Below are 19,407 nucleotides of genomic sequence, written 5' to 3' on the forward strand. Positions count from 1 at the left end.
TTGTATTATCTCCATTCATCAGAATTCAAATGCTTTGCAACTGACATGTATTTATGATGGTTGCAGTGTCCCAGGATCATGTGATCATCATTTGCAATTCTCTGACAAGCGAAGTTAATGGGAAAGCCAAATTTCACTTAACAGCCATGTTACTAACTTAACTGCAATGATTCGCTTAGCAACTATGGCAAGAAAGGTCATAAAATGGGGCAAAGCTTACTTAACAACTGTCTTGCTTCACAACAGAAATTTTGGGTTCAATGTGGTTGTTACCTGTACATTTCCAAATTCTAATGGATGTGCATTAAACTTGAAATCCTCAGTGTCTTCATAGGTGTCCATTGTAAGCTCCCATCTATTTTAAGGATATATAACCTTACTATTTTGTGACATTTGCACTAGAAATATATAAATTTTTCTTGTTGCATAAAGCATAACTTAGCTGCCATTGGGACAAACCCTGAAATGCCCTTATTTCAAACTTTGATTTTCCTTTATGCCAAACTGGGATCTTATAATTACCTTGTGTTAGTATAGGAATTTGTTGTGGTTACTTCGTGGCAATGCCATTCATATGGACCGTTCTCTTTTCATATATTCCAAAAATGAACACTGTAAAAATAGGACCTAGAGATCATTGCAAGATTCTCTCATACTGTATAAATAACTTTTTTTTCACTTTCTTTCACTTATTTTCTTTGCAGGACAAACGTTTTATGTTAAACAAGGCTAAAAGATTTACCTCAGGTACTTTGTGCAAATTTCAGTGGAAAATTACAGGTCTGTCTGCCTTAGGATAATCTCAGCATTAAGACTATCAGACATTTGACACTTTTCTATTATACAGGAACAGTAGCTTCTCCAGTTCTATTTGGAGTGCCTTGATGGAAAGATCCAGCTGGTGAAACCCTAAGAACTTTGGCTTTTACCCAAGAAAAGGCAGACTTAAAGACTTGTGGATGGTTACAGTATGCACGAGTCACATTCAAAATACCAGAATGAACTACAAAAATATCATCCTTCACTCTTTCGTCATTTTGAAAGGTTGGAGAATTTTGGGCCCCCAGATTATTACAAACATTGTAAATAGAGAAGTAAACTGCCTACTTAAATCTAAAAATATTGATTCACATCAGCTAAACCCACATCTTAGACCACTTTGGAATTATGTTTCTCATATAGGAGCCTACAAAGTTGCAGAGCAAAGTGTATTTAAAACATCAACACACAATTTATGGTCAAGAAACTAACTGGTGTTCAACGGGGCGGGGGGGGGGACTTTTACTTTGGGACTTTTACTTTTACTTTACTTTTACTTTAAACTAGCTCTTAATTCTGGCTATTGTGTGTGGTCATTAAGAGCTCTCATCCTATAGGCTCAAACTTTACAGGAATAAGGCAAGCGATGAACCTACAAGCAGTTTCCTCTGTGAAGGTGTGTTCCACTTTTATTCCACCTACAGGTGAAACTTGAAAAATTAGAATATCGTGCAAAAGTTCATTTATTTCAGTAATGCAACTTAAAAGGTGAAACTAATATATGAGATAAACTCATTACATGCAAAGCGAGATAGTTCAAGCCTTGATTTGTCATAATTTTGATGACTATGGTTGACAGCTCATGAAAACCCCAAATTCACAATCTCAGAAAATTAGAATATTACATGAAATCAATAAAACAAGGATTACACATAGAACAATATCGGACCTCTGAAAAGTATAAGCATGCATACGTACTCAGTACTTGATTTTGGCATCAATTACTGCCTCAATGAGGCGTGGCATGGATGCTATCAGCCTGTGGCACTGCTGAGGTGTTATGGAAGACCAGGATGCTTCAATAGCGGCCTTCAGCTCTTCTGCAATATTCAGTCTCATGTCTCTCATCTTTCTCTTGGCAATGCCCCATAGATTCTCTATGGGGTTCAAGTCAGGCAAGTTTGCTGGCCAATCAAGCACAGTAATCCCATGGGCACTGAACTAGGTTTTGGTACTTTTGACAGTGTGGGCAGGTACCAAGTCCTGCTGGAAAATGAAGTTAGCATCCCCAAAAAGCTCGAAGGAAGCATGAAGTGGTCCAAAATCTCCTGGTAGACAGCTGTGTTGACCCTGGACTTAATGAAGCACAGTGGACCAACACCAGCAAATGACATGGCTCCCCAAATCAACACAGGCTGTGGAAGCTTCACACTGGACTTCAAGCATCTTGCAGTGTGTGCCTCTCCATTCTTCCTCCAGACTCTGGGTCCTTGGTTTCCAAATCAGTTGCTCTCATCAGAAAAGAGGACTGAGCAACAGACCAGTTCTTTTTTTCTTTAGCCTTGGTAAGATGCTTCTGACGTTTGTTGTTCAGCAATGGCTTGACAAGAAGAATACGACATTTGAAGCCCATGTCCAGGATCCGTCTGTGTGTGGTGGCTCTTGATTCACTGACTCTAGCCTCAGTGCACTCCTTGTGAAAGTCCCCAACACTTTTGAATGGCTTTTTCCTGACAATCCTCTCCAGGCTGCGGTCATCCCTGCTGCTTGTGCACCTTTTTCTTCCATGCTTTTCCCTTCCACATAACTTTCTATTAATGTGCTTTGATACAGCACTTTGAGAACATCCAACTTCTTTTGCAATTACCTTTTGAGGCTTTCCCTCCTTATGGAGGGTGTCAATGATAGTTTTCTGCACAACTGTCAGGTCAGCAGTCTTTCCCATGATTGTGATTCCTACTGAACCAGATTGAGAGACCATTTAAAGGCGAGCAGACTGAGACCATTTGCAGGTGTTATGGCTTAATTAGCTGATTAGAGTAGGACACTTTGAGCCTAGAATATTGAACCTTTTCACAATATTCTAATTTTCTGAGATTGTGAATTTAGGGTTTTCATGAGCTGTAAGCCATAATCATCAAAATTATGACAAATCAAGGCTTGAACTATCTCGCTTTGCATGTAATGAGTCTTTCTCATATATTAGTTTCACCTTTTAAGTTGCATTATTGAAATAAATGAACTTTTGCATGATATTCTAATTTTTCGAGTTTCACCTGTATTCTGAAAATATTTGAAGGAAGACAAAGAAATGGTGGTAATTACTATTGGGAAAATAGAATTATTTCCACATGTATTTATGCAGAAAAAAAACAATTTCAATATGTTCCATTAGCATATTCTTCTGTTGAAGAAAGAGAAAGATGCACTAGAAGAAAATACTCTCTCACATGATCCATGTGGATCACTTCTGAAAAAGGATTATGGCAACGTGTTTTTTTTTTTAAAAGACTTCTTCCAAATCTTAAAGTTTGAAATTTGGCAACTTATTCCCTGAAAGAAAGAAATAATTTCCATTTTAATTTAAAACATTCCCAGCATATACTGGGAATGGCATAAAAGTAAAAACCAGCAACTCACAAACCCAGATTTTAAAAAAACATAGTCTCAAATATTTGTTTGCAAATCTACTTATTGTGCTATTCAATCAGGTTTTTCACGTGGAATCTTTTTGCTTATTCAGAAAATAACCTGGGAATGGAGTTAGAAAATATTGATGTTTACTATTTGAAATCCTCTAATTCTAAATACAATTGGTGTATATATCTAGATGTACATAACATAGGTTATGAACAATGATTTGCAAACCACAATTGCTGTATGCATGAAAGCCAAGTTACAATTTGTCTATGGTTTATTTAAAATAAAATAAATTATCCTGTCTTGGGATGTATAAAATATAGCTATGCAAATTACTTCTAAGGACAGTTTCCAAGGAGTGTCCCTGACAGACTTTTACAAATCTATTTTTTACAGGGTCTGTAATAAATAGATTTGCATTTAGGCAAATCTATTTATTACTGTGTATTACATCTCAGTGACTCATGGAAAATTCCAGCTAACGTAAGTTTGATTTAATTATTTCAGACAAAATAAGGACTTGGTTTTCTTGACAAGAAAAAATATCAGATTACATAGACAATCTTTCTGGCCCAGCTATTGAGGCAATAATAATATATCCAACCATCAATTTACGAAAGTACACCGACAGGATCCGCGGTGCAGCGATCAGGAAGGCCACTAAACAGCAGCCAGACCAACCTCTGCTGGTCTGCTATATTTTGCAGCCCAGATGGGTGAAGCCCCACCTAAAAAGAACGAAGGCGCTCGAATTTCCAGCCACCTTCCTTTAGCCAGGTTGCAGTCCCAGTTTCGAAGCCGATTATGATTCATGCTTGTCTTGTGAGAGTGAGGAGGTTGTTTTAAAGCCGGAATTAGAGATATGAAAGCAAGGCAGTCGGACGCAGCTGTTGTTAAAGCTTGAATGCCACCCCCGCTTCCTCCCATCGAGTCGCGCTCGGAATTCAGGTCCCGCCTCTCGCCGGGGCGGGGTTTCTGCAAGCCCGCCTCGATTTCTTTGTGTTCGGCTGCTGGGGCGGTGTGGAAGCGGCGAAGGTTTCCTAGATCCGCTGCCAAGGGTGGTTTCTTCCACAGCTAAAAGCCCCAGCTGCCGGGTGCCGGCCGTGCCTTGATTCTTCGCCTGCGCGTTGCCTGAGATCGCCATGTCGCTGGGATCCATCCCGGACGCGGGGTTCTCCAGCGAGGAGCTGCTCGCTCTCCGCTTTCCGTTGCACCGTGCCTGCCGCGACGGAGACTTGCCCGCCTTGTGCGCCTTGCTTCAGAGCGCGCCCCGGGAAAGCCTAGCAGCCGAAGACTCCTTCTACGGGTGGACGCCCATCCACTGGGCCGCGCATTTCGGAAAGGTGAGTGAGCGGGAGCCCGCCGGGGTCGCGTTCGAAGCAATCCGGCGCGCAGGATGGTTCGGGGAAAACGGAGTCTGCGGTTTTCTCCGGGGCTGGGCGAAAGCAGCGGGGGCGAAAGCGCGCTGCCGCCGCCGCCATCTTAAAGGGTTTCTCCCGCCTTGCCCGCCCCGGTGTGGTCGGTGGAGAAACGAGCGAGTAGAGCCGCCATACTATGCACGCATCTTGCCTGAGATCTGCTCGTCATTTTTCTCGGCAATCACCAACGGCAGGAGGAAATAAAGGCATCTAATTCTTCAGGTGCAAAAGTGCACTCTCGGAGCAAGAGAGTAGATCCAGTGGTGAAGGGTAATGGTCGCTTTGCTGGGCGCATGTTGCAAATGCCCTCATCTTTTCGCCCTTAATATACCTGGATTCGGATTTGGAGAGTTAAGAATAAAGATCATGTGGAGGCTTACTTTTCACAAGAGGGTTATTTTGGGAGGAACATTGCAGAAACGGAACGAAGTGTAATTCAAGGCTGAACGAGGAATTAATCACCGTACCTATGAATTTGTGATTTCCTGACGGTTTCTTTACACTTAAGACGTTAAACAGCACCCAGGTCCTGTCCCTTTCCTTAATTTTTTCATATTTTGAAGGGACTGTATAAATATAAATATTGCACATATCGGTTGCCTCATTTGATACTCTCCCGTAGGGCGCATTCCCACATGGTCTTCTTGTTAAGGGTGTTATGCCTTTCAACTCTTCAGATTTTCCTCTCCAGATAGTGATTAACTTTGGTTGTTATGATTACCTGTACAATATGCCCAGTGTTTGTAAAAGTTGTTCCAGCTGTCAGGTCTCAAAAGGTACATACAGTTTTGGGCATACATTTGGTTGTGGAAGCTACTTGACTGACAAATGTAAATTAGTGAATAAGTCTAAAGTACATGGTGTCACCACTTAATATCAGGACCAGATCATCTGTCTCCTTTTCCCAGTCTTGTGACCAGGATGGCTGAAAAGTGACATCCCTTGCTATATATTGAGATGAGGAACATATGAGAATAATCTATCCTACTAAAATTCTGATTCCAATAACCTGGGTGAAACAATACACCACAGGGCAACAATTTTTGAACCAAGGTACCTCAAATTGGCTAATTTAGAATTCAAAATCTTAGACCCATGACTCACACGGAATTAAAATTTGGCAAATTTTATAGAACATTTCATGACATACAAAATCAATTTATGACATACAAAATGTCATAAACTATTTCTTGTGCTCATGTTTGACTGTGCTATACAGTTTAACATTAATTATTTTCAAAGCAGATACAATTCTAGATGCACCCCAACTTTTTCGGTGAAGGCATCACATTAGGAGCTCTATCATTGTTGAAGACATTGAGGAATCTGGCAAGGAAATACCTTTGAAATGACCCAGCGGGGCACAGATTGTCTAATAATCGGTTAAACTTGCTGCTACTTGACTCTCAACAATTCTAGGCAGCTTACAAGATCAAAAAAATATGATAAGAGTGGTAAAACATTAAAAAAAGCAAATGATAAAAATGATAAGTACAATGGAGAGAGGGGTCCCTGGTTATATATCATACATCATATGTATATATATCATCCTACATATAACCCTGGTTAAAGCCCACCACTTTTTCCGATCTCAACGTCTCCAGACTATTAATCTGACCTTTTGCTACTCGGTGACTTTTGTGTTCAACAGTATTTCTTGTTCCCCACCTTTGCTGACTTTCTCAAAGATAGCCAATGTAAACAGGTCATAAAAACCAAGAAGTACTTTGAGGGTGGGACTAGGGCACTCCACCCCTCTTACTGTTAAGACTTGCAGCTTTCTCTTTTATTTTCAGAGGTTCCCTCATGAGATACAATGTATACTTCTGCAGAGTAACTCGGGGATCTTTTACATGAATTGTTCGGTAGTCTTTGGGGAGTTTTGCATAAGGGCATATACAGTTGGATGAGGGAGATATACAGACAGTCCTCGATTTACGGCAGTTCACTTAGTAATCATTCAGAGTTACAGTGGCACTGAAAAAAATGACTTAACGACTTTTTTTCATAAGACAGTTGCAGCATCCCCATGAACACATGATCAGTATTCAGTTATTTGGCAACTGGTTCATATTTGTGACGATGGCAGTGTTCCGGGGTCACATCCTTTTGCAACCTTCTGACAAGCAAAGTCAATGATGAAGCCAGATTCATTAACAGCCTTCTTACTTATTTAATAACCGTGGCAAGAAAGGTTGTAAAATTGGGCAAAACTCACTTAACAAATGAAATTTTGGGCTCAATTGTGATGCTAAGTTGAGGACTATCTGTAAAGCAACTTCTGGTGATTCCTTTGAGTTATAAGACAGCCTGTTTGGAAACAGGGAGTCACTGAGATCTCCCATCTTAGGCACAAAGCCAACTGGGTGACTCCTAGCCCTAGAAAGAAGGCAAGGGCAAACCATTTCTGAAAATCTTGCCAGAAAATTTTTGCAGGGACTTTTCCACAGGCAGTTGCTAGAAGTCAAATGTTCACCCAAAGCCCCCACTCTAAAAAAACCAGCCCCAATCGTGCCCTATTGAACTCTAGCTTCCTTTCCTGGAATCAGATGTACTGAATTTGATTTTACATTCAGCACTATAGCCAACCATATTTCTTTTTATTTACCCAAAAGAATAAAATATTCATTTGCTCTTTGCCAGATAGTTTTTTTAATGTGAGTTGGAGAAGCAAATGCTGAAGGAGGTTAAGGATGTTCCAGAAACATTTATTCTTCATCCTTGCATGTCTCAATGTTTGTTTTTGGTAGGGCCCCAGGTATTGGGTGAAGTTTATCTTGAGTTACCATTAATGAACTTTTGCGTATCTATTAAAAGTTCATTATATTTTAATTATATTTTTGTCCTTTATCCTAAATGCATAACGAAGAGTTTTATTTCAAAATGTGATTACCTAAAGAAGCTCTAAATTGATTTACAATTCATTAAATATTTAAAAATTATAGATTTATAAATGTACTCGGCTCTATAATTTCTTATTATTACTGTCCAGTTTGTTCAAATACAGATCTGCTACGATATATTTTTTAAGTTTATTATTCCTACCTACAATCTGAAAATGCATTATTAGTAACTGATAAAATTAAGGAAGTCTTTGATCAGTAACCAATTTTTTTTAGAATCTCATCCATTTCACCAAACAATAGAATGTTATGCTTAATTGATTTAATGATATTGTCTATTTGTTTATTTTAAATAAATTATTTAGTCTAATCACTTCTGCATATTGAATAAATAGAATAAATCATTTGCTGAATTTAAATTTCATATTCCTTGTAACTTCTTATAACAAGAATTAGAAACTTTTGAAGCCCTACAAACATAAGCTTGAAGGACTTCTGGTGTGATCTTGGGTTTCCATAGCTTTGTCCCTTCCCTAATCGTATGAGTGATAGTAGCTACATTTTCATCTTTGGTACTGAGGAGTGTATTTCTATAGTTCTGTGAGAAGAAATATCCATCTGGTTTAGTTCCAAGCTGGGAGAAAGACACTGGAAACATGGAGGCTGCTTGGAAAGATGGTTTAATGATGAAGCAGAACCACATGGATTCTGGGCAGCTGACAAATGGAGTTGAGGGAGGGGTTTCTATACTTTCTCTTGGGCTTTGCACTTGAGTTTCCTGTTCCTGTGCAGGAATATGTATTCTGTTGGCTGTTGTCAGATTCCTATGGGGTCATGTAGGGGTCATAGCTGGCTCTATAGGCAAAAGAGGAAATGCAAATCCTAGGTGTTTGTCTAAGGTCCCAGGTTTGGTAGAAGTTTGGACTGCTCTGAGATGATGCAATGTCTGAAATGCCTTTAGGAGATTGTGTAATGTAGTGAGCTCTGTGTCTTCTGCTAAATGGTAGTAGGTTAATCCTATTATGTCCTGAAGGAGCATGTCCTGTTCTTAATTCCATCATCCTGAAGCTGAAGGTCTTTTGTTTTGTAGATAGGCTGGGCCAATCTTTCCTAATGGGCACAAAATAACTGCTGGGGACTATTAAGAAAGACCTGGGGGCTGCTTTCTGTCTCTAAAAAAACATGTTTTTCCATTTCTCTCTTTGGGAAATATAATCTGCCTTTTTTAAATGTTCCCCAAAATATTTCATTCTTCTAGGAAGGGAGGTAGCTTTCCACAGTTCAAAGATTCATCTCTTTGGATCAAGCAGGTATGGAAGGTAGTCTTCAAGTTTTCCTGATGCGCAGAAAAAGAAAAAGCTTATGTTGATAACTGGGTAAAGAGATTAGTCTCAGTGCATCTTGGATTACTCTTCTCTCCAGCCTTGAAGTTGAATTCAGTTCATATCTTTGTCTTAGTAGAATATTAATTAGCATCTCAGGCAAAGTTATTTTAGGAAATCATGATATACGGGATTTTTTGCTTGTATAAATATAATTAACATCCGTCTAAATGTCTTCAAAAATCATTAAGTGCCTAGTTAAAAGGAAGGAACGTCTTGCGTGATTTTTTTAAAAACCAGGCATAAGTAGCCAGGCAGCATGTTCCATAATATGAGGTTTACCAGCAAGAAGACCTATCCTCTGACCACATTCCTTCATAATTGGGGTTGTGGGGGAGGAAGTAGATGCTTAAACAATCCATTTGTATTACTGGCTGCAGGATCATTTTCAACATGCTGGCCCTAAGATAATTCAGTGGCACACCAGGTAGATCTTCGTAGATAATGATCAGATCTAAAATGGGTTCAGAATTTTGACAGTGTGGTGATTGTAAAATAGATATTCTACAGTAATAGTATATGCCTGTGTTTCTGCAAAAAACACATCTCAGGAAGGTATGAAATACGAGTCAACATCAAAAACAATGTTGAAAATTGACAGATTGATTTCTTAGATAAAGGCAATTAAGAAAGTGTTTTTAAAATATTTCCTTCCCACAGTCTGGGCTGGGCTGCCTGTTTTTACACCAAAAAACTGCTCCTTTCCCAACCGCTATGGAATCTACCATCCAGTAGTTCGGCTTTTACATTCTGTGTCATTTATAGTTTCTGTGGCCTTTTCAAAAGCTCGTTAGAGCATGTTGGGTTTAGTCCAGTTGCATGATCATGAGAATATGGGTCACCAAAGTCTCCTGATTCAGGTGGTCATAATTGTTATGCCCGAGTTCCCTCAGGCCATGGCCTCCATTTCAAATAGGAGCTACGAGTCCAGGAGCATTCCTGAATCACAAGCTTGTTCCTTTGGGGGTTATAATCCTGTCTAATCATGTTAGAGGTTACCAGAGTGAGAATGCCAATTGCTTTAGAATTCAAGTGTTCCCTCCAGTTAAATCTTAGAAGTGCAAAATATAGTAATTTTTAAAATGTGGGAGAGACCTAGAAAAGATAATAGTGGGTATAAGAGGGAATTGTATTCTGGTGTTGACATATAGCTGCTTAAAGGGTCTTCATTCCAATGTACAATAAGATTATGTAGGGTCTGACTAGCTACCGTATGACAGTGGACATTACCAGAATGTCCACAGATAATGACTTCCAGGATTATCATAGCTTTGATCAATTAAGATTTTCATATAGTGCCTTTTACAAAGACACAGTAGATATAGACTAATCATATTCATGTGTTGATATACAACATGTGTATTGATATTCATGTGTTTTGATATACAACGGCCAGTATGTCACAAGCGTCAGAAAAACCCCAGTTTTATCTCAACTATGCTCACATTATTTTGGGTAAGATAAAATCTATAAACTATAGAACATCTAGGAAGCCAGACAGAAGTGGTATTCTGCCGGTTCACACCGGTTCGGGCGAACCGGTAGTGGCGATCCCGGGTGGGCCCACCCACCTGTCCTGACTCCAAGTCATGCTATTTAGGCACATTTTCAAGACCAGGCGCATGTGCGGAAGGGGCACAAGTTAGCAAATCACATACGCGGAAGGCTGGGAGAATATATGGATAGCAGGCGCACGGGGTGTACCAATGGTAAAGGTAAGTGAAACCCATCCCTGAAGCCAGAGCTGTAAAAACCAGAGTCGTACTGTTTTAAAACACCAGTTTGGTATAGTGATCATGGCATGAGGTTAGAAATTGAAGACTTGAGTTCTTAATTCTCTCTTAGACAAGAAGCCAGCTGGGTGACGTTGGGCTAGTTGTGTTCTGTCCCCTCCCGGCCTCAGCCACACGAGCTGGCTAAATGAGCCAGTAATTGAGTTCACGGCTGCTATCAGTCCTGGCAGGGAATCTGCTGCTGCCTGCCAAAGTCTCCCTTATCTTGGGGTTGCCGGGCAACCAGGAAGTCAGCAATCCAGGCCGAATGTTCAGCTCAATTCTCCACGTGTCAAAGAGTTCAGCTCACTTCTCCATGAGTCAAATAGTTCAGCTCAATTTTTGCTCATCACGGATCAGAAGAACAGCCAGGGCTGCTTTTATACTCTGTGGGATGTGGCTCCGTGACTCAGCACTCTCTAGGCCTGCCCCACCCCTTCCTTTGTTGTAGCCGCCTCTCGTATCTCCAAAACCTGGGATCTAACCAGGCCTGATTGCCATCAGTCGGGTCTGGAGGCATGGCTGGGGACGGGGAGAGTCAGGGGACAGAGGCCTTGTTATCTCCTCCACCTGGCCTGCGTCTGGCTCCTGGAGCTGAGCCAAAGAAGCCGGTGCTCCAAAGGTAAGTCCTGATGGCCTTTTCCCCTCACTTTCCGAGTCACTTTCTGGCAGGGGGCCCGGCTCGGGGGGTGCAGACACAACAAGTTCTCTATCTGCCCTAGGAAGGAGGCAGTGGCAAACCATTTCCAGGAGTCAATCGTGACTCAGGGACAAAAAGAAAGAGACTTGTTTTATCCAAATGTCATGTAGAAAGGCTTTGTGTATAGGTATTCGTTGTAGAATGTAACAGCTAATACTGATATGTGATATGAAGTCACTAACATACATTGAAACATCATTTTTTCCCCTTGTTTTCTAGCTGGAATGTCTAATTCAGTTAGTGAGAGCTGGAGCGACTGTAAATGCATGTACAACACGTTTTGCGCAAACACCAGCCCATATTGCTGCTTTTGGAGGACATCCTCAGTGTCTCAACTGGTTAATTCAATCAGGGGCCAACATAAACAAGCAGGTATCACCATTTTTTCACATTCCAAATGCTATTCTAAAATTGTGATCCAATGCTAATTCAAGAAGTTCTTTTATTGCTTTTGGATATAGTTCCTTTCATGCAATCATTGCATGTTTGCAGATTCTGAGGCATGTTGGAGATGAGGATTTGTGTTCTGGGTCCCTCTTTTGTATGTTTTCAGTTTTGGAACAAAACCTGCACGTCTAGAGTTACTGTGCCTTATGGAAGTTATAACTATATTGAATTAGAATGTAGTCTCTTCTGATTAATCATCATATAGGTCAATGAACAAAAGGATTATTGTATTTGGGTTTGATGAAATATGAGTGGAAGCTTCTTTTAGCACAGTTCACAAGTGAAGATGCAGAACATGCAGTCACCTTCAACCATTTTTTTTACATTCTGCAGAAAATTATTTTAATTTTTATTTTCTGTTATTTTAATAAATATTTAATGTAAGTCTTCATAAAATCCTGAATATATTTGAAAAAATTAGCTAAAAATAAAACTAGTTAGTTCAGAATAAAACTACTCTGTTGTAAGCAATAAAAGGCTTAGTTGAACAAATATACTGATTTAATCGATTTTTCTTAATTTTACTGTATTTATCAAATCATTTCATGCATCTGAAATACAGTAAACTGCTACATTATATAGAAAGATGCTTCCCTTTCAAACCCAGAACTCTCAGATGTATCACTGAAGATAATCATGGTATTTATACACTACATTTTAACCAAAGTAGGCCCTGAAACTTCTTAGAATTACAACTTGTATCAGATGGTATTTTACATGATTTGTTGATAATTTTTTTATCTGCTAGAAGATTCTAGGCCAAATGTGTCAAACACGTGGCCCACGGCTCAGATCTGGCCCGTGATAGGCTGTGGGAGTTGGTCCACATGGCCATCCCAGAGACAATGAGGGACCAACCTGCTGCCCTGGGTCCAGCCATGCCCATCCAGTCGGCCATGATGATCAGACCACTGCCACACCAGCTCCGCAATGGCAAACAAACTTGTGATGTGACCTGCGACAGGATCAAGTTTGACACCCCTCTTCTAGGTAGTGTCATCCAGGAGGAAGATACAAAAAATAAACATGAGGGATACTGGATAATGAAGAATGATGATCCATGGGAATTGACTCCCAGATATGTTGAAACATAGCTGTAACAATATTCATCCCTTCCTTGTGGGCATCTGAATGATACGCAGTTCTTAGGTCCACGTAGACTGCTGCATCTCTGTGATGGTCTAACAGAATTATTTGATAGCCCTTCTGCTAAATTATAATAAAATTTTTGAAATCTATCTAAATTATAATGGAATGCGAATCCAATTAAACTGCCTGATTTTTAAAGGGCTTTGGAGTTTTGCAGCTGAGTTCTTCTTAGTTTTAAGGTTACTTCTGTTGAACACAGATGGAATGGCCTTGGCAAATCATGATGAGACTTCAGGTCACAGGCAAAAATCCAAAATGTAAGGTATTATGAGATGCAATGATTTGGGAAATATCTTTCAAGTGATACAGTTAGTCGTAGACTATGACTGCAGTTGGGACCAGATTTCCTGTTGTAAATTGACAAATCCATGTAACAATCCGGTTTTATCACATTTTTGGTGGTCATCATTAAGCTAATGCTATGGTCTAATGGCAGAAAGCGAAGAGGAACTAAAAAGCCTCTTGATGCGGGTGAAGGAGGAGAGTGCAAAAGTTGGCTTGAAACTCAACATTAAGAAAACTAAGATCATGGCATCTGGCCCTCTCAATTCCTGGCAGATAGATGGGGAAGAAATGGAGGTAGTGACAGATTTTATTCTCCTGGGCTCCAAGATCACCACAGATGGGGACTGCAGCCAAGAAATTAAATGGCACTTGCTCCTGGGGAGGAAAGCTATGGCAAATCTAGGCAGCATACTAAAAAGCAGAGACATCACCCTGCCAACAAAAGTGCGTATAGTCAAGGCTATAGATTTTCCCAGTTGCAGTGTTGCAAGAAAGGCTGAGCTGAGCTCCTTTGATCTTTGAACTCTGGTGCTGGAGAAGACTCCTGCGAGTCCCTTGGACTGCAAGGCGAACAAACAAGTCAGTCTTAGAGGAGATCAACCCTGACTGCTCTTTAGAAGGCCAGATCCTGAAGATGAAACTCAAATATTATGGCCATCTAATGAGAAGGAATGAGTCACTGGAGAAGAGCCTAATGCTGGGAAAGATTGAGGGCAAAAGAAGGGGACGACAGAGAACGAGGTGGCTGGATGGAGTCACTGAAGCAGTAGGCTTAAATGGACTCCAGAGGATGGTAGAGGACAGGAAGGCCTGGAGGAATGTTGCCCATGGGGTCGCGATGGGTCAGATGTGACTTCAGAACTAACAACAACATGGTCATAAAGGCAAACCTGTTCTTCCAAATGGACTTTTTATTACCTGAAAGTAGTAAAAAAAAAAATTGCATGTTGTGGTCATGTGACTGTGGGATACTGCATCCAATCATAAAGGTAAGCAGTTGCCAAGCATCCAAAATGTGGTACATAATTGTGTGTGTGACATTTTACAAAGGCCATAAAAGTATTCATTCTGGCCCATGGTAAGAAAAAGACTATCTGTAAATAGCAGAAATCAGAAGAGGAAAACAGGATGATTGTTATTCCCTTTCACATTGCTATCTTAACCAGTAATGTATGTGGTCCACCAGTTAAAAATCCTACTGTTAGAACATTGTCACCCAAAACAATACTGAATAAACATACCTACTTAGCAGATATTGCAGAGATTTTTTTTCCAGCTGTGTAACTATGATGTAGAACAGAGGTCTTCAAACTTGGCAGCTTTAAGACTTGTGGACTTCAACTCCCAGAATTCTTCAGCCAGCATAGCTATGGTTGAAGTTGAAGTCCACAAGTCTTAAAGCTGCCAAGTTTGAAGACCTCTGATGTAGAAGGTAGAGAAGAGGAATTATGGCAGATAAATGATTTTCATTTTGTTGTTTTGATTCAATATCCATTTGTCAATTTGGAAAGTTATCAAAGTTGGCATTGCATAAGGATTTTTCATGTATTATCAGTCTTAAACTTGCTTTCTGCAGTAGCTAGGACAATGATGTACTGTTATTCTAAACTTCTTGTCCTAGAAGATTTCATTTCTACATTGAGTTTGTGATTTTATATCTGCCACCACATCTCACCTAAAGAGCAAGACATATTCTAGATCTTGTATCCTATATAACACATTGTGACAGATAGATTACTCTGTGTTGTTTCAGATATGAATTGATTAAATTGTGTGCCTGTATGCCACAAGTGCTTTGTATGTCAGAATACCCTTGGGAACTTTTGTGCCTCTTACTTGTTAATGATAATAATGATAATGTTGAGTTGTCTCTTGGTTAGTCAAGTCAACTGGTTCTATCTGATTGTAGGATTAAGGGAAATAATCAGTGTTTCCATGTCAGTGGGACATGTCTCCTTTTCAAAAGAAACAGTTCCAAGTTGGTAATTACAAAAAGTATTTTCTTGATCCTAACATAGGATCCAGAAGAACCTAACATAGGAATAGAATAGAATAGAATAGAATAGAATAGAATAGAATAGAATAGAATAGAATAGAATAGAATAGAATTTATTGGCCAAGTGTGATTGGACACACAAGGAATTTGTCTTGGTGCATATGCTCTCAGGACTGACTATCCATGAAAAGTATCTGGAAGCTTCCAGTATTTTTAATATAAAAATAATACCTTTAATCTATTAATAGTTTTAGTATATATAATTTAAACATTACTTTTATCTTTTATTTTGTATTTTTGCCTTAAGTTTTTAGCTGCCTTCAATGTTATTTAGCAAGGCAGAATATAAATTAATGGAACATATTAGCAAATCTGGCAGTTCATCTCGATTCTGCCTATCCTAGCAGATAAATTAAATGCAACTTTATACCATAGTAAGTTAATTGTGAATGTTTCTCTTTGTTAGGTGATATTATCCAGATGACATTTCTATTATCTTTAGTCCAAGAATCGTCCATTGAAGTCATAGTTTAAATTAACATGCTATGTTTTTGCTACAGGATTATGTTGGTGAAACTCCTATTCACAAAGCAGCCCGATCTGGTAGTATGGAATGCATAAATGCCCTTGTAGCTCATGGAGCTCAAACAGAGTAAGTAAGGTTGGGGGATATTTTCAGTAGTTGTATGTCTAGTTAACTAACATTAGAACAGTGAATTCAGGTATTAACAAAGAAATCCAGAACAGTAGACAATGTAGAAATTATTTCAGTTAAAACATGTTGAGCTATGCAAGCGCTATATATTTATCACATCCTTTAGCTCTTGCACATCCTTCAGCTAAATGCACATTTACTCATTGAGGTAATTAGAATTCCTGTGTAAGTGTGCGTAAAGTGATTACTGTCTATCATATAGGAAACATTGTATGTATAATATATTAGTTAATACAGTTAATTGCATTTTAGATGAATAATTTTAATAGCCTATAACTGTAAAAAATACAGACCATCTAGATATTTGCCAAGATGGAATTTCAGGCATGCATGTTTAGTAGTTTTTTGTAGTTTTGTTCTTTAACTTTTTCTTTAAAGGTGTTATGCCCTGCAAAATACTCAGAAAATCTCACAGTGACAACATACTGCTTGGACAAAATGGATGCAGTGTTCACTAGAACTGTTGAGTATAAGCTATATGGCTTATAATATAAATGACATTAGCATTTTCTCTTGAAACTAGTTATATTAAATAGTGTGTTATAATTTAATCTGAAGAATAAATTCAGTTTAGTGCAAGATAATTCACTGCTTCTTTAACCCTTTGGTTTCCATTTTAATTAATCTGCTAATATTGAAACTCAACACAGAGATACATGAATCTTCCTGTGCATCTTTTTTAAGCTATTCAACAAATGGTCTTGGTAAAAATATTTCGCTTTTATTTATTGCCATAAAAATATTGCCCTTTGTTTATTTGAAACTTCTTTTCCCTGTGCCTGTATACTTTAAGAATAAAACATTTATGTTTTCAAAACTGAATGCCTAAAATTTAAGTCATCATTTATTTTGAGGATATACTGTCTTAAACTAAAAGCCTTAGAACAAGAGAAATGTTACAAAGATATGAAAATTAAGTATTAAATTTATGAAGAGTAGTTATTTTACATAAAAACAAACAGGACATTTTGCACAGTAGCTGTTGAATCTTTCTGATTTAACAGTTGCTGTGATATCTTTCAGATATCAATTAGTATAATTCTAACAGGAAGCTCATTGACTGCACCAGCTTAACATATTTAACTTTTCAATGGTTTTTCTGTTTGCTTTCCACTTGATTTGTTTGCTTGAAGATAAAAGGTCAAAGAGAGGCAATATCCTTCTCAAAACTAGTTCCTGGGAAACAGATAAGGGGGATCTCGGTTTCATTTTACAAAATTGCTTTTTGAAGCATTTTGTATTGGAATATGGCCCATATTTTTAAAGTTTGCTATTTAGTAGAAACCGACCAGTAATTAATATTACTTGCCTCACATATCAAGGTACTTGCAAGTCTTGTAAACAACAATTACATTACATAACAGGTGTCATAAAAGAATATTATTGTTGCAAGTAGAGAAGCAATAATCCTGAATATGTAGAAGAACCTAAGTCAGGAGATTCATTTATTCTAATTGTATTCAAAACTTTTAATCATGGAGTTCTGTATGCATTCCTTCTGGGCTCTGGTCACTGACATTATTTTGGAAACCAGTCAGTTAAGATTTCTTATATTGTGTGCTATATAGACAAATAACAATACCTCTTATTTACCTAAAACATCTGGTAAGCAGCTACGTGTGCATTGCAAGCATGGACACATTTCAAATTAAACATGCTTTAAAATGTGATATCTGAAAACATGTCTTTCAAAGTATTAAATGTTCTGATTTTAAGAGTTTTCAATTCTATCTCCCCAGTTTCAAATTTGAAATGCTTTACACACTGCTGTTCCAAACAACAAGAACCTGCTAGACTTGGGTGGCTAATAAATTTTAAGTAATTATCATGATAATAATATAGGAGTTATATAAATGGCACTAGTGTATATCATAGAAGATTGTCTGACTTGCAAATAAATTTTGTTACTCTTGTGTAATTTTACTTAAAACTTAAGAATTGTTAGTCATAACTAATAATTGCAGGATACCATATAAGGGTTGGATTGTTCTAGCTTTCAAATTGAGATAGTAATATCCTCATGTGGAAATGACAATTTAGGCATCTATTTTGAAAACTGGAAGATAATAAGTTTGTCATATGGTAAGCAGATATGAAGAATAAAACACATTGACAATACAAAGTACAAATCCCATGCTTTTTAAAAATCTGGTGGTACTTACCAGAAAGCATTCAATAAAGTCAGTAAGAGTCAACAGTACAGAACTATTGCTGTGCTAATTGAACCCCTGCATTCTGTTTGACCTTGACTTTGGAATTGGCTTTTGCTATTGTTTTAAAAATAAAAAAAGTGACAAGGCGCATTTCCAATTCTTCACATTATATAAACCTGGTAATTGGGAACATTGAAAAAAATGAGATAATCCATATATACTTTACCTTGAATACTTCAAGGAATATCTAAAACTTTAAGCTTAAAACTAAAGATACTTTTCATCTTTAGACATGAAAAATGTTTAACATAGGAGCATTTGATAACCTATAATGCTAATACAGTTTAGTATTTAAATCATTATTACCATTTAACTGAAATGGAAGGCTTTTTATTTTTAGTACCTTCCTTTATATTTTTAATTTATTCCTGTAAAAAGGATGAACTTGCAGTTCTGAAATAAAGCAAAGAAAAGTAATGTAAGTCAAGATGCTTTGTTTGCCCTAATACTTAAGTTGGAATTCAAAATTGTTTATACTTTAATAGAAAGCAATGTTAAATAAACCACAGTGGAAAATATTTTGATATGTTTGTGGTATTTCTCATTTTAGCTGGAGCATATTCTGTGACAGTATGCCCAACAGACAATAAACATGGTTGCTCCATTAACTTGATTCTGTATTCATGGACACGTGAAGAGGGAAGCAGGTGGTCCCAATGTCCTCATATCAGTAAAGGTTTGAGGTGTAACTTTTTAATGTGGACAGATATATTTATTATCCATATTAGTGAAGTTTGATGAAAATGAAAATTGCATAACAAACATTTGAGTTGTACATATACAAGTTTTGGTGCCATGTTTTCTTTTATCTTTTTAGTATGATAGTAATACAGTACTAAATATGAAGATACATTTCTTTTATAATGTTCTCTGCAAGTATAAAATACTTATTCATAAACTTATTTTTTTATAAAAACTTGCTATTAACTTACACAATAATACATGAACGTATTAAATGGAAAAGGGGTATGTAGTTTCTTATTAACAAATACATGAAGATGAACAAATACCTAGCATAGGAGTCTTCAGTTAAAATTTTCCTTACAGTATCTATCCATGTTCTTGCAGCTTTTTTGCAGTTTATGTCT

General features: G+C 38.0%; 1 protein-coding gene across 3 annotated transcripts in view; it reads left to right on the plus strand.

The window, feature by feature from the left end:
• The first annotated feature begins 4,392 nt into the window (after positions 1–4,392).
• ANKRD10 (ankyrin repeat domain 10) overlaps positions 4,393–19,407 on the plus strand; it is a 35,374-nt gene continuing 20,359 nt past the window's right edge. For 2 of the 3 annotated variants that reach the window (XM_058186636.1, XM_058186638.1), the window contains exons 1-3: positions 4,393–4,742; positions 11,734–11,886; positions 15,952–16,043. In XM_058186636.1, the coding sequence (XP_058042619.1) occupies positions 4,542–4,742; positions 11,734–11,886; positions 15,952–16,043 (446 nt within the window). In that variant the 5' untranslated portion in view covers positions 4,393–4,541. Of the gene's footprint in view, positions 4,743–11,733; positions 11,887–12,766; positions 14,385–15,951; positions 16,044–19,407 lie in introns of those variants that run through there. The other variant, XM_058186637.1, reaches the window with a different exon arrangement.

This window comes from Ahaetulla prasina, chromosome 5 (assembly GCF_028640845.1).
Source record: "Ahaetulla prasina isolate Xishuangbanna chromosome 5, ASM2864084v1, whole genome shotgun sequence".
In the NCBI taxonomy this organism is placed as follows: domain Eukaryota; kingdom Metazoa; phylum Chordata; class Lepidosauria; order Squamata; family Colubridae; genus Ahaetulla; species Ahaetulla prasina.